Source organism: Bufo bufo, chromosome 1, assembly GCF_905171765.1.
Source record: "Bufo bufo chromosome 1, aBufBuf1.1, whole genome shotgun sequence".
Taxonomy (NCBI): domain Eukaryota; kingdom Metazoa; phylum Chordata; class Amphibia; order Anura; family Bufonidae; genus Bufo; species Bufo bufo.
The window spans coordinates 509,018,970-509,033,167 of record NC_053389.1 but is presented as its reverse complement, the minus strand read 5'-3'; the positions used below and the strand labels follow the sequence as shown (position 1 = coordinate 509,033,167).

The window sequence follows — 14,198 nt, the reverse complement described above, 5'->3', positions numbered from 1 at the left end:
CAAACTTATGCAAATGAATGCATATATCCCTGTTTTCAAAATGTAAATGTTTACCATCCATATTGCCATATGTTGCCATATGTTTTCATATGTTTTTTACGTAAAAACGTATCCCTTTTAATGTCAAGTTGCCTTTAATTAATACAAATATGAAGCCTATAAAAAAAAAAAGTAGGCGGTGAGTGGTTGGTGTTTGTAACTTTTTTAAAATCTTCTAGACATTAAGTGGATTGTAGCAACTGATACTTACTCCCTATCCACAGGGTAAGAGATGTGTGTTTAATCGCTGGTTGTCTCAGCATTCACAAGAACGTGAGTCCACCAGTGGGGGTCAGGCACTATTGCACTACGGTTGGCTAGTTAGAATGGATACAGCAAGTAATATGTTCAATACTATATTACTGCATTCAAATCGTCATTGGGCAACAAAAATGGTGAAATGGTTGATGGACAGCAAAAATAAGATGTGAACAGTCCCTTATTTAAGTGTTTATTTTTCAATGTTATGTATACCCAAATTGCTTCTGTAAAATTTCCACTATATTTCCATTGAATTACTATGTTACTATTTCTACTGCTTCCCTGTTTCTTTGAAGTCAGTGTGTCAGGTATAATGATAATTATTTTTAAAAAAATATCTAAAAGTTGTCATTTTCTCAGTAACCCTATTTCCATCCCATCTGCAATTACTGTAGATCTGTTTCCAAGTTTACCAAAAATTTGGCATATTACAGTTTTCCAACTTGTTTGTTTTTGTTTTACTGTTTTAGTATTACTAGTAGTACTGGTTCCTTACTTCCCAATCCACAATAACAAAAAAAAAAACTCACAGGGTTTTTTCTTTGCCTTCCCCTGGATCAACTTGCAGGATAACAGGCCGAACTGGATGGACAAATGTCTTTTTTTCGGCCTTATATACTATGTTACTATGTTAACACAGAAGGCAGATTCTGTAGATTAAGGCCTCATGCACATGACCGTTGTTGTGTTCCGTGTCCATTGTTCCGTTTTCCATGATTTTCTGTGGACCCATTGACTTTCAATGGGTCCGTTGAAAACTCGGATAATGCACCGTTTGTCATCCGCGTCCGAGATCTGTGTTTCCAGTCCGTTAAAAAAATATGACCTGTCCTATTTTTTCCACGGACAACGGTTCGCGGGCCCATTCAAGTCAATGGGTCCGTGAAAAAACACAGAGGCACACAAGATTGTCATCCGCGTCCGTGATCCGTGTGCGTTTTTTTCCTATCATTTGCAAGGCAAACTTGACTTAGATTTTTTTTTCACTTTTCATGTCTGGTGATCCTCCAAAAATCAAGGAAGACGCACAAAAACGGAACGGACCCCCGTTTTGCGGACCGCGAAAAAATACGGTCGTGTGCATACCTCAATACATAAAAAACAAAAACATTTTAAGTCCTTAAAATTTCATGTACTTCAAGCTGTCATTGTTTAAAATGGAAGGCAGACGTAAAAAATATGATTGGTTATTTGTCTTATGATATATTTCGAATATATGTTTAGTTTCATTCCTTCTGGATCAGCCTTAACTCTTCTCCTAGATTTACAGATTTATGCAGTCACTCCTATTCCTGAAAGCCAAGAGGTTCTTCAGAGAGAGGGTATTCCTGATAATATCAAAAGCTTTTACAAAGTAAATCACATTTGGAGATTCCGTTATGACAGACCTTTCCATAAGGGCACAAAGGACAAGGAAAATGAATTCAAGGTAAAAGGCGCTTCTGCAAACCATTCTCCAGTCTCCTGCTGAGCAGTGTACTGTATCTTTAAGAGTGTGCAGGGTGCAGATGAGGGCACATTTCCTATGGCTGCTATATAACACAAGGAATTTTGTGTTAGTAGAAATGACTACTTTGCATTTGAATATTCCCAGCACAGAGAGAGATAGCTTTCAATTACCGTACATCGAAACGTTTATCATCCGGATGAAAATGGGGAAGTGGATCCCTTGAAAAGACTTTTGTCCTCTGGAGATTTTTTCGAGCTAAAGATAGGTTCTTATTTGACAGGGTCATTTCACAGGACTGTGCATGTGATTTAGTGCAAAACTAACTAAAAAATATATAATAAACAAATATATGTATATATTATGTGTATATGTTTTTACTGATATATAGCAGTAAAGAGTCTCCACTGTTAGCAACTCTTCCTGCATGAGATTCTTTGACATTATTGTTATAGTAAATGAAGGTCTATAACTGGTGTTACTCTAATACTAACTTAAAGGGAATGAATAGGTATGAACTTAAAGGGGTTGTCCAGTTTTTCATCTGATCGGTGGGGTGTGGCACCCTACTTCACCCCCTGCTAATCAACTCTTTCACTGTATGCCAGAACTACAGAGCTGCGTCCACTGAAGACCAGCTGTGTAACCTATACATTGAAGCAGCTGATTGGTGGGGGTGAGGGGTGTCGGGTCCCACCGATCCGATAGTGATGGCCTGTCCTGAGGATAGGCCATCACTTCTAAAAAGTTGAACAATTCTTTTAATTAATTTAATTAATTAAAAGTAAAAATTAAAGTGAAAATTAATTAAATTAATTAAATTAATTTCCTTCTCACTATTAGTTACTATTAGCAAGTATGTACTATTAAAGGGGTATTCCCATCTCAAACATTTCTGCATGGCCACAGGATATGCCATAAATGCAATATTGTCTCTACTGAAGTGGCTAGTAAGAGGGGAAGGCTGCTATGCAAATGCCTTGTACAATTTCATCATGTAGCCTTCATTGTGTAGCTTTTTCTCGCCCACGTAGGGACTTGATGTTAATGAGCACTTCATCAAGGGACAGAGATGCCCCAATGGCATGAACACAACTTCTGCATCCAGCAGGGATTAAATACTGCCCACTTGTTGTTAAAAGAAGGATCGATCATGTTGGATTTCAACATGCCTGATCCTGTGTTTCTAAACAGCAGATAAGCCACTTCCAGATGTGTCTGGCAGTGGCTTATTCCCCTCTCACCATCAAGCTAAGCATGCTTGTGTGTGGGAGAGTCAGAACAATTATCGGAATCCAAGAAGTGGCAGGGGGCTTTATAAAAGTAGGGAAAGGTGGAAGATCATCTCGAGGGGGAGGCATTCTTCTAAGGCTGGAAATCGATGCTTGGTCTTGCTGTCATTTGTGGGATTCTGGGATTTCCACATTAATTTTAATGTACAGTCGTGGCCAAAAGTTTTGAGAATGACACAAATATTAGTTTTCACAAAGTTTTCTGCTAAACTTCTTTTAGATCTTTGTTTCAGTTGTTTCTGTGATGTAGTGAAATATAATTACACGCACTTCATACGTTCCAAAGGCTTTTATCGACAGTTACATGACATTTATGCAAAGAGACAGTATTTGCAGTGTTGGCCCTTCTTTTTCAGGACCTCTGCAATTCGACTGGGCATGCTCTCAATCAACTTCTGGGCCAATTCATGACTGATAGCAACCCATTCTTTCATAATCACCTCTTGGAGTTTGTCAGAATTAGTGGGGGGTTTTTTGTCCACCCGCCTCTTGAGGATTGATCACAAGTTCTCAGTGGGATAAAGATCTGGGGAGTTTCCAGGCCATGGACCCAAAATGTCAATGTTTTGGTCCCCGAGCCACTTAGTTATCACTTTTGCCTTATGGCACGGTGCTCCATCGTGCTGGAAAATGCATTGTTCTTCACCAAACTGTTGTTGGATTGTTGGAAGAAGTTTCTGTTGGAGGGTGTTTTGGTACCATTCTTTATTCATGGCTGTGTTTTTGGGCAAAATTGTGAGTGAGCCCACTCCCTTGGATGAGAAGCAACCCCACACATGAATGGTTTCAGGATGCTTTATTGTTGGCATGACACAGGACTGATGGTAGCGCTCACCTTTTCTTCTCCGGACAAGCCTTTTTCCAGATGCCCCTAACAATCGGAAAGAGGCTTCATCGGAGAATATGACTTTTCCCCAGTCCTCAGCAGTCCATTCACCATACTTTCTGCAGAAGATCAATCTGTCCCTGATGTTTTTTTTGGAGAGAAGTGGCTTCTTTGCTGCCCTTCTTGACACCAGGCCATCTTCCAAAAGTCTTCGCCTCACTGTGCGTGCAGATGCGCTCACACCTGCCTGCTGCTATTCCTGAGCAAGCTCTGCACTGGTGGCACTCCGATCCCGCAGCTGAATCCTCTTTAGGAGACGATCCTGGCGCTTGCTGGACTTTCTTGGATGCCCTGAAGCCTTCTTAACAAGAATTGAACCTCTTTCCTTGAAGTTCTTGATGATCCTATAAATTGTTGATTGAGGTGCAATCTTAGTAGCCACAATATCCTTGCCTGTGAAGCCATTTTTATGCAACGCAATGATGGCTGCACGCGTTTCTTTGCAGGTCACCATGGTTAACAATGGAAGAACAATGATTTCAAGCATCACCCTCCTTTTAACATGTCAAGTCTGCCATTTTAACCCAATCAGCCTGACATAATGATCTCCAGCCTTGTGCTCGTCAACATTCTCACCTGAGTTAACAAGACGATTACTGAAATGATCTCAGCAGGTCCTTTAATGACAGCAATGAAATGCAGTGGAAAGTTTTTTTTGGGATTAAGTTAATTTTCATGGCAAAGAAGCACTATGCAATTCATCTGATCCCTCTTCATAACATTCTGGAGTATATGCAAATTGCTATTATAAAAACTTAAGCAGCAACTTTTCCAATTTTTATGTAATTCTCAAAACTTTTGGCCACGACTGTACACTCAATCTATTTTGTGATTTATTGGTCAAAGAGTGTGCCTTTCTTACAGTGGCAGACATCTTTTCTAGCTAGCTACTATATGTAAGTGGATCTATGAAGTCTATTTGAGAGCAGCATAGAATAGAGGGGAGGTGCTGAGCTCTTTGGTTTGTATGATTTTCTTTGGTTTGCCAGGACTCAGAGAATATTAAATGAAATCATAAAGAACTATAAGTCCTTGAGATCAACATCCACTTTATCCTATGCTATGCTGTTATACACAGCACTATAGGAGACCTGGCCAATCTAATCAAGGCAGTAATAAAACATTTCTAGTAAAAGGGGTTGTCCAGCTTTTTATACTTTTTTACGTTGCAACCCCAGCCTGTTGGGCCTGTTGAAAAAACCACCCTCACCTGCTCTCCACTGCACTGTTCCAGTTCCCTGCGTCCCTAGCTCCTTTTTGCAGTCTGTCAGTCTCTTCCTGTAAACTTCTGGATGGATGGAGCCACGTGCTTCACTGCAGCCACCGACTGACCTCAGCAGTGACATGACCCCAAGCGGCACATCACTGCTGGGTCACATGCTTCATGGGGACATGTTACCGCTGAGGTCACTCGTTGGCATGTTACCTGTCCATCCAGAAGCATACAGGCGGGTACTAGAAAACTGCAGAAAGGAACCAGAGAGTTGGAAAGGAGTGTTGGGGCCAGGGGATATTTTCAACAGGTACACAAGGTTGGTAGTGAAAGTTTAAAATAGTACAAAAAGCTGGACAATCCCTTTAAGGTAAACATCTCAGGTAGGCAGCAATGGCAGTTAAAAACATTACAAATATGTCTTATGAAATATGAATGCTGATTGAACGTCCATACCAGGAACTGGATAAGATGTTTCAATTGTAAAAGGTCAGGTAGCACCATAGAAATCTCAGTGCTGTGGTGATTGCATCCAGTGCCTGTCATCTCCAGGTTAGAGATGCATTCTTTTGTATGTTATACCTTTATTCTCCCATTGCTGCTCTGTCCATGTGTATTATTATGTTTATGACTGATTTTAATGAAAGATTTTTTTCACATTTTTAAGAGCCTCTGGATAGAGAGGACAGCTCTGACCCTGGTGCAAAGCCTGCCTGGTATCTCACGATGGTTTGAGGTTGAAAAACGTGAAGTGGTGAGTTTGTTATTTATTTTTTCATGGCATCTGCCATATTAAATATTCACTCCCTGTGGAAATGTTAGAGTTTTATACTTAGAAAACAACAGACTGTTTAGTAAATGAGTTACTATGGAAACATTTCCTTGTCTTAAAATGGCTTGATCTGGGAAATAAATAATTTGTTGACCTACCATTTTCTTTCTCATAATGAATTGGCTACTCGTATAGTCTTGTGGAATGCTTTGTGTGCTTTCTGCATCCCTATGTCCATTCCGCAAAAAGATAGAACATGTCCTATGCTTGGCCTCAAAATGTGGACCATGGGCCAGCAAAATAAATGCGGATGCAACATGGACGGTATCCGTGTTTTGCTGATCTGCAATTTTCATAAGACAACATACATACAGTCGTGTGCATTAGGTCTTATGCTGTGTGCAAGCTTCTGAATCATTTGCCAGTTTAACCTTGTTTATAGAAATTATCTACATAAAAAGTTCAGCAAATATGTACACACATTACATTACTTCTACCAATGTGAGTTACTTTCTGTATTATAATACCGGGCTGCACTCAAAACACTGTAGGCAGCAGAGCTGGAATCTCCCAGAATTCCTTCTTTGTTAATGTCTGTACAGCTGGGTTTACACATAGGATAAGTGTCGACCAAACAATGGTTCGTCTCCCAGCTTTTTGTCCCAATCCTTCCATGCATAAGTAGTGAATGGGGAGAAGGGAGAAAGTCGCTGTCGGACATCTCTGGCAGCAGTTTTTCTCCCGAGAACAAAAGAATTGTGCTTAAAGGGTTTTTCCAGAACTTTTATTTTTTTACGCTATCCTGAGGATAGGTCATCAGTATAAGAGGACAGCAGCATATCCAAATGAGGGTCCTTTATTCACCGATCATCCATGAAACAATGTACAAAAAAGTGCATTAGTATCTGATCGTGGGGATCTGACACCCGGGACCCCTGCCGATCATCTGTCTGTAGCCATCTAGCTTTTATACCAAATATTGGACCCTAGGTATATCCAAGATTTAATTATGTTTAAATAATCCCACTATATCAAGTTGTACCACATGAGCACCCTCTGACTCATCATCTCTCAATGCATTCATGTCTGGTGTAATTAAGTTTCTCCTTGTGAAGGGCACCAAGCTGACGTAGAAAGTATTGTAGACCAGGCAGTGGTTCCTGGGAATAAGGAGATACAGATGAGCTCCTTTCAAGGAGAACAAAAGTTGTCTATTTATTGCCATCTATTGGATGGCTACCCTATAGGCCACTAGCCTTTTAACATAAACATTGGAACAATGGATTGGGATATAAGCCAAAACCAGAATCTTTTTCATGAAAAAGCCACCGATCCGCAGAGAACTGGTTCAAGGTATATGCCCCTCGTCAGTGCAGAGCAGGGTACTGGTTTGGCTGGGTGAGAGGCCTTTGACGTGGGTTCTCCTGTATAAGCGCTTATTTATATTTGCATGTATATGAAACTCCTAGTAAACATTTTATAGATATGTGTAGAGAGACGGACTTCCAATCCACACTAAAGACGCAGTATGGTTCTGGACGTCACGTGATACAGCAGAGGAACAGAATAGAGGTATTCGCCATTAATGGCAGTTCCGTTTACCTGATTTACATCACCAACAGGGAGCAATATGAAAAATTTAATGGAAGTGCCTCTTTCAATAAAGCCTTAGACACAAGTACCGTATTATAACGTTAAAAAGCTTATTTCCTGAAATGCTTCATAATATGTATGGAAATATATAGAACGGTCATCTAGCTCTACTGAAAGTTGGCGACTGCCAGTTTTGCAGCATTTGTGAGAATTTCCTATGCCAGTCTTTATTTCCAGGTCTTCACAAACAAACATCCAAACAAGAGCCTAGTGTCTATGACCTTAATTTGCGGGCTGAATTTCTGGAAGTGCACAGTGAGGCTTGCTGTTGTTTCCCACTCTATGGATAGCGATGTATAAGAGCTGTTATTAAGCTATCCACTGCCAGCTGCAGGAGATTCGGTTTCCTCCCCCTTTTTTTTTTGAAAAGGACATTATTTGAAGCATATATTATGAAAGCAATGCGTGCTCTGTAGTTGTGTCCTGATCACAAGATAGATTTACCCCCCTTTCAGATGTTACACTGAATTGGTTTTTGGCCGCTAACCCTTTAATGACCAGGCCTGAAACGGCTCTAATGACGTGACGTTTTTTCATGATTTAGCACGCGTGGTGGTTTACCAGTCCTAACATTTTTATTTGTTGGACTACCAAAATAATTTTTGCAATGTTTGTTACGTGACATCTATGCTTTATCTTAATATTGTAATTTTTTTTTTTTATTGTCTTTTTTTAGCTTTTTATTTGGGTAAAACTGCAAAAAATAATTAAAAGGTCACTTTTTTTTTCAAACTATAGTTCCCAATTTTTTTAAATATGCAGGCAGACACCAAATAATTCCTTATTTTGTGTTGGTCACTTTGATATATGTATGATATCTGTATGTCTGAAATCTGTATAGTTTCACGTGCACAGGGCATTTATGGTGACGGTTTTAGTTGGTGTGGGCATTTTAGTTTTTTCTTTTATTTGTATTTTATTATTTATTTTACTTTGTGTTTTTAATATATTTTCGCCTCATAATATCTTCCCCCAAGAAGTCATTAGAAGACCTCTGGGGAAAATTGACACTTATTTTTTTTCCAGGCTTTTAATATTGATGACCTTTTCTCAGGATAGGTTATCAATATTAGATCGGCAGAGGTCCAACACCTGGCACCCCTGCCGATCAGCTGTATGAAGAGAAGGCACACAACCTGCCGTCTCCTGTCTCCGTTCCTGCTTGCCATAGACATAGCAGCAGCGAGCAGGAAGAAAGACAGAAGACACCAAACATGCAAGGCGCATGCCTTCTCTTCATACAGCTGATTGGCGGGGGTGCTCGGTGTCGATCTGATATTAATGACCTATCCTGAGTATACAGTAGGTCATCAATATTTAAAAGCCTGGAAAACACCTTTAACATGTTTCCACTGTAACTGGGGCATACAACAGAGCACCAATTACAGGGCAAAACAGCCCCCTGTGTGGGCATTGTACACAGACAGAGCTGATCATGGTCTGCTAAGACCCTGCAGCTCTGCTGTGCCCGAGACACCCGACGATCACGTGATTGCTGGGTCCAATAGATGAAGCATCATTGCAGCTTCCTTTATTCACTGCATAGCTCTCATTGAGCACTATGTGCAGAAGAAAGGACAAGGCAGAAGCTGTAATAAGCTGGAGTCTCCTCAGGGTCCCCAACTGTCACTGAGTCTCCTCAGTCTACCTCCATACATGTATGGCTCTCCAGCACCATGGACTGTAAATGTACAGCGCTTGGTCATTATCGGGTAAACAAAATCCTGGATATTAATATAATAATAGAACAGATAGCACAGTTCTTGAGTTATTTATGTCACAATATCACTTATATAGAACAGTAACCATCCACTATGTGGTTATACAACTTTAGCAGCAGTAATTGCAATCAAATGTTTTTTATAATGTTAAATAGTTTTTTCATATAAATGTAGAATTGTAATAATCTTTTTATTGCAACAACACTGTAACTCAGGCACAGTGCATGACCTCCAATGCAATACAGTGACCACCATTTAAAGATAATGGATAAGATTGATAACAGGCAGCCTAAAACAAAAATATTGCAAAGGAACAGTGACTCAATATCTCATACATATAAGTGCTTATGACTCCACAGTAAGTAAGTAGAGCCATACAAATTCAATAGCTTTCAGCTATTTGTTGAACAACCCATTTAAAGCACATTTCCAATGTTTTGGGTGATTCTGGATTGCATTACTTTTTTTGTTTGTTTTTCCATCCCTTGTCTTAAAATTTTCAAAATTGTATTTTAAAAGGTGGCTCACTGCTGGTGTGAATGAAGGTCTTGCCTACCATTCACATATATCAATTGTGCCAAAGAGTGCACACATCTTATGACACTTATTGGCCATCATGAATTATTATTGACATACTATTTTTTATTTTTTATAAATAAAGACTGGTAGAAATATATTGCCACTCATTCCACCTATGTCATTCCATTCCACAAATAAAACCACAACTCACACATTACTTTGTTGCAGTGCCGCAGTGTTCATATTTCCATGTATGCCACCAATATATGATATATCCAAAGTGTTTTATTTACTTATGTTGCTTTTTCTAGGTTGAGATGAGCCCACTTGAAAATGCAATTGAGGTCTTAGAAAATAAGAATCAACAACTAAGAACTCTAATCAGTCAGTGTCAGACCCGGCAGATGCAAAATATAAACCCCCTGACAATGTGCCTGAATGGGGTTATTGATGCTGCAGTTAATGGGGGAGTATCCAGGTATCAGGAGGTAAGACAGTTTACATTCAAATGCAATTTTACATTTGCAGTTTCTCAAGGTAACTTGAAGGATCAGAAAAGTTTGAGAAATAATACGCATCTCCGCAATCCTCTGTGCTGCCCCCTTCTGACACATTCCAAGTTCCTTTCAGTCTCTGCTTTCTGGTCCTGCTTAACACTAAAATGTCACCACCTGTGTAGCATCAGAATGGGATTGGCAGGGGATCATGTGCTAAGCCGATACAGTGACAGGGTGCCCCCCATACACACACACAGTATAAGTGCTTCTCAAAGTCCCACCAATAGAAATAATTATCTGCCAGGGTTCCTAGTGTTAACAGTGTCCCCAATAGTAATAATGGCCCCATTGTGCCCATACTAGTAATCATATTCCCGTAGTCCCACAGTATTAATAATTCTTCTTATATTGTGTGCCAATAGAAAAATACCCCCTTATAATGTGCACTATTACAAAAATGCCCATTTACAATGTGTGACAGTGCAGAAAAATACTCCCTTGCCTTTCAGATCAGACCCCCATATCAGATCTTTAGGTCATACCCCTATATTAGATATCAAATCAGACCTCCAAAGGGATCCTCAAATCAAGCCCCAGTATCAGATCCTCAAATCAAACCCTCATATCAGATCCTCAGACTCCCATATCATATGCCCATATCAGATACTCAGAACCCCATATCTGACCTCAGATCAGAGTCAGACTCCCATATCAGATTCTCAGACCCCGTTATCAGACCTCAGATCAGACCCAAGATAAATAACCATACCTCTCCTGCTCCACGGCTGCTCTCTAGGTCCGGCATCCTCTTCTGCAGTCCTAGCTCGCTGGTCTTTTCCGGGCCTGACTGTGTACAGCATCAGGTCATAATGCGCGCTGTATACAGTCTGGACAGTGCAGCGTGGCCCAGGGAGGAGGGGCGAGTACAGTGCTCACATCGCTTCAATCCCTACTCCTCCTGCATACTAGTATTTGCTTTAGAAGACGCTCTATTTTATGAGGTATCACTATCTGTCTTAAAAAGCAGAGAAATAGAAATTTTGAAAGTTGTGAAATTTTCAAATATTTTTGTGAATTTTTTTTATTTTTTATTTTTATAAATAAAGGTGAAATATATTGACTCAAATTTACCACTGTCATGAGGTACAGTGTGTCACAAGAAATCAGTCTCAGAATGGCTTGGATAAGTAAAAACGTTCAAAAGTTATTACCACATAAAGTGACACATCAGATTTCAAAAATTTGGACTGTTCCTTACGGTTAAAAATAGCTTGGTCCTGAAGGAGTTAATAATGCGTTCTGCTACTCATCCCTGTGTATACTTTTAGCAGCAAAAAGTTTAATTTGAGGGTGACTTTTTAAATGACTCAAGCCGTTTAATTTTTTTAATGAAAACTTAGTATTTTAGACTAAATAGACATTTTTAGAATAACTGTTTATATAAGAATACAGTATTGATGCCTCAGGTCAGGTCAGTGTTTTAGATGATGTCTACAGCTTTTGACTCTTACCATGGCTCACCATCATTATGCTTTTTTTTTTATAGGCTTTCTTTGTGAAGGAGTATATCTTCAACCACCCTGAGGATGGAGATAAGATCTCACGCCTGAGAGAACTAATGCTGGAACAGGTACTGTGCAAAAAGATGTTAAAATCAATGTCTGGCCAAACAAGGGAGGTGAATGAAGGGCAAATCTCATCCCAAAAGGTTTCCTGTATTCTGCAGTTAGAAACTTGCATTACCTGTTCATATATATGGCCAGGCACTGCTTAGGTTTGCCGTCTGCTTTCAATAAAATTAAAGAAATATTCTTAAAAATACTACCACAAAAACAAGTAGAAAACAAAGTATTTTCTATAGTTTAGTAAATCTAATGATCCCTTCTCTGTAGATATTACCAACTCCATTACTCCTTACTACATATCCTTGAATAAACAAGACTGCTTCCGTTTTCTGCCCTCAGTTTGTAACCTCTTAGATCCCTATTCATATACTTTGTTGGCTTTACGGAATAATGTTTACAGCCATGTTCTTAACATTCCCAGAAAATAGCTGCAGCAAAGAATTACTCAGCCTTTATATATTTTTTCAGGCCCAGATATTAGAATTTGGCTTAGCTGTTCATGAAAAATTTGTTCCTCAAGATATGAGACCATTGCACAAGAAGATGGTGGACCAGTTCTTTGTACTGAAATCAAGCCTGGGAATACAGGTATAGTAGTATCCATAATATTTACATAGAGAATTGGTGAAATTCAAGCATCAGATGACTGTAAATGGTGAGACATTAAGCAACAGTGACATCTTTTGGTTAATAGGTTTAATTACAGTACCTCTCACACTAAAAAATTATCATGAGGTGTCAAACAAAGTGCCACTACTCTCAAGAGAAGTGAGACCACAGGCAATAAATTACCACGTGTTAAATGCTACTATTTCTGCACTGCTATTTCTCCACCTTCTGCCTTTTAAGATTTTGACTGACAGGGTCATAATTTAGTTGAGTATTTGAATTTGTTTGCTAACATTTTTTCATTGGACTGTCAGGATATCTCAGCTTGTGTACCACCTAGCCCTGTAAATTACCCCAATGGAAGTCCTCGCATCCCTAGAAACTCAGCACCAGCTATTATGGGTCCAGATGCTGCTCGTGTGGTACCAAGACGAAGGTAAAATGAATGTAATGTTATAATATTTGATGTATTGTATACTGTAGTGGGATATCATTGGACTAGCCTGTCATGAAAAATCTGAATGAAATGCATATTATAGGGAAGCCTGCTGAGTGTCGAATTTCTCAACTTTAAGCCCTAATCTAAGCCTTATTAGCCTGATAACACCTCCAAAATTAACTCTGGTCAAAAGTTTAGTAAAGTATAGTCTCCTCCATGTGTTTCCTCTGCACTGGTACTGTATGAGCATCCAGTAAGTAGCCACTTACACAAGGGCGGACTGGGGAACTTATAGTGGCACTGTAAAAAAAAAACTAAAAGTGGCCACAAATTTTAGGCAAGTCCAAATTGACAAAAGCCACAGCAACACAAGTAGGTAGGGACAACAGAGGTTGACAGGGCCAGCAATACCATAAAGCAGCACAAAATACCACCCCAGCAAAACAAATACCACCCCAGCAAAACAAATACCACATTGAGGTGATAAAGTTGAGTTCAGGATGGCACCTGTGGCCGTTGGCCAGGTGCAGAAGTACCTGATACTCCTAGCATTAATTAATGCTGAGAGCATCAGATGGCTAGGCAGCTGTGAGGAAGGCTCTGGCACCCCCATGCGCATCAGCCCACTGGGAAATCTCCCTGTAGGGCATATGGCCAGTCGACCCCACACTCACATGTTACCCTTCCTGTACAGTTATTGAGGAATTCAGGACAGTTTGGAGGCATGAGCTTGAGAGGGTCACGAGTCACACAAAAAAAAGGCATGTCTCCTGAAGCCAAACTGTGGCCACTGTGTGTGTATAGCATAACTTATATTCCATGGTATAATAAGAATATACAGGGAGTGCAGAATTATTAGGCAAGTTGTATTTTTGAGGATTAATTTTATTATTGAACAACAACCATGTTCTCAATGAACCCAAAAAACTCATTAATATCAAAGCTGAATATTTTTGGAAGTAGTTTTTAGTTTGTTTTTAGTTTTAGCTATTTTAGGGGGATATCTGTGTGTGCAGGTGACTATTACTGTGCATAATTATTAGGCAACTTAACAAAAAACAAATATATACCCATTTCAATTATTTATTTTTACCAGTGAAACCAATATAACATCTCAACATTCACAAATATACATTTCTGACATTCAAAAACAAAACAAAAACAAATCAGTGACCAATATAGCCACCTTTCTTTGCAAGGACACTCAAAAGCCTGCCATCCATGG

General features: G+C 39.5%; 1 protein-coding gene across 1 annotated transcript in view; it reads left to right on the top strand.

Moving 5' to 3' along the window:
* The window catches only part of DOCK4 (dedicator of cytokinesis 4), a 321,839-nt gene that overhangs the window by 271,503 nt on the left and 36,138 nt on the right, over window positions 1-14,198 (top strand). Inside the window, exons 41-46 of the mRNA XM_040411036.1 lie at window positions 1,563-1,729; window positions 5,806-5,892; window positions 10,115-10,291; window positions 11,847-11,930; window positions 12,394-12,513; window positions 12,849-12,970. Coding sequence (XP_040266970.1) covers window positions 1,563-1,729; window positions 5,806-5,892; window positions 10,115-10,291; window positions 11,847-11,930; window positions 12,394-12,513; window positions 12,849-12,970 — 757 coding nt within the window. The remainder of the gene's footprint in view (window positions 1-1,562; window positions 1,730-5,805; window positions 5,893-10,114; window positions 10,292-11,846; window positions 11,931-12,393; window positions 12,514-12,848; window positions 12,971-14,198) is intronic.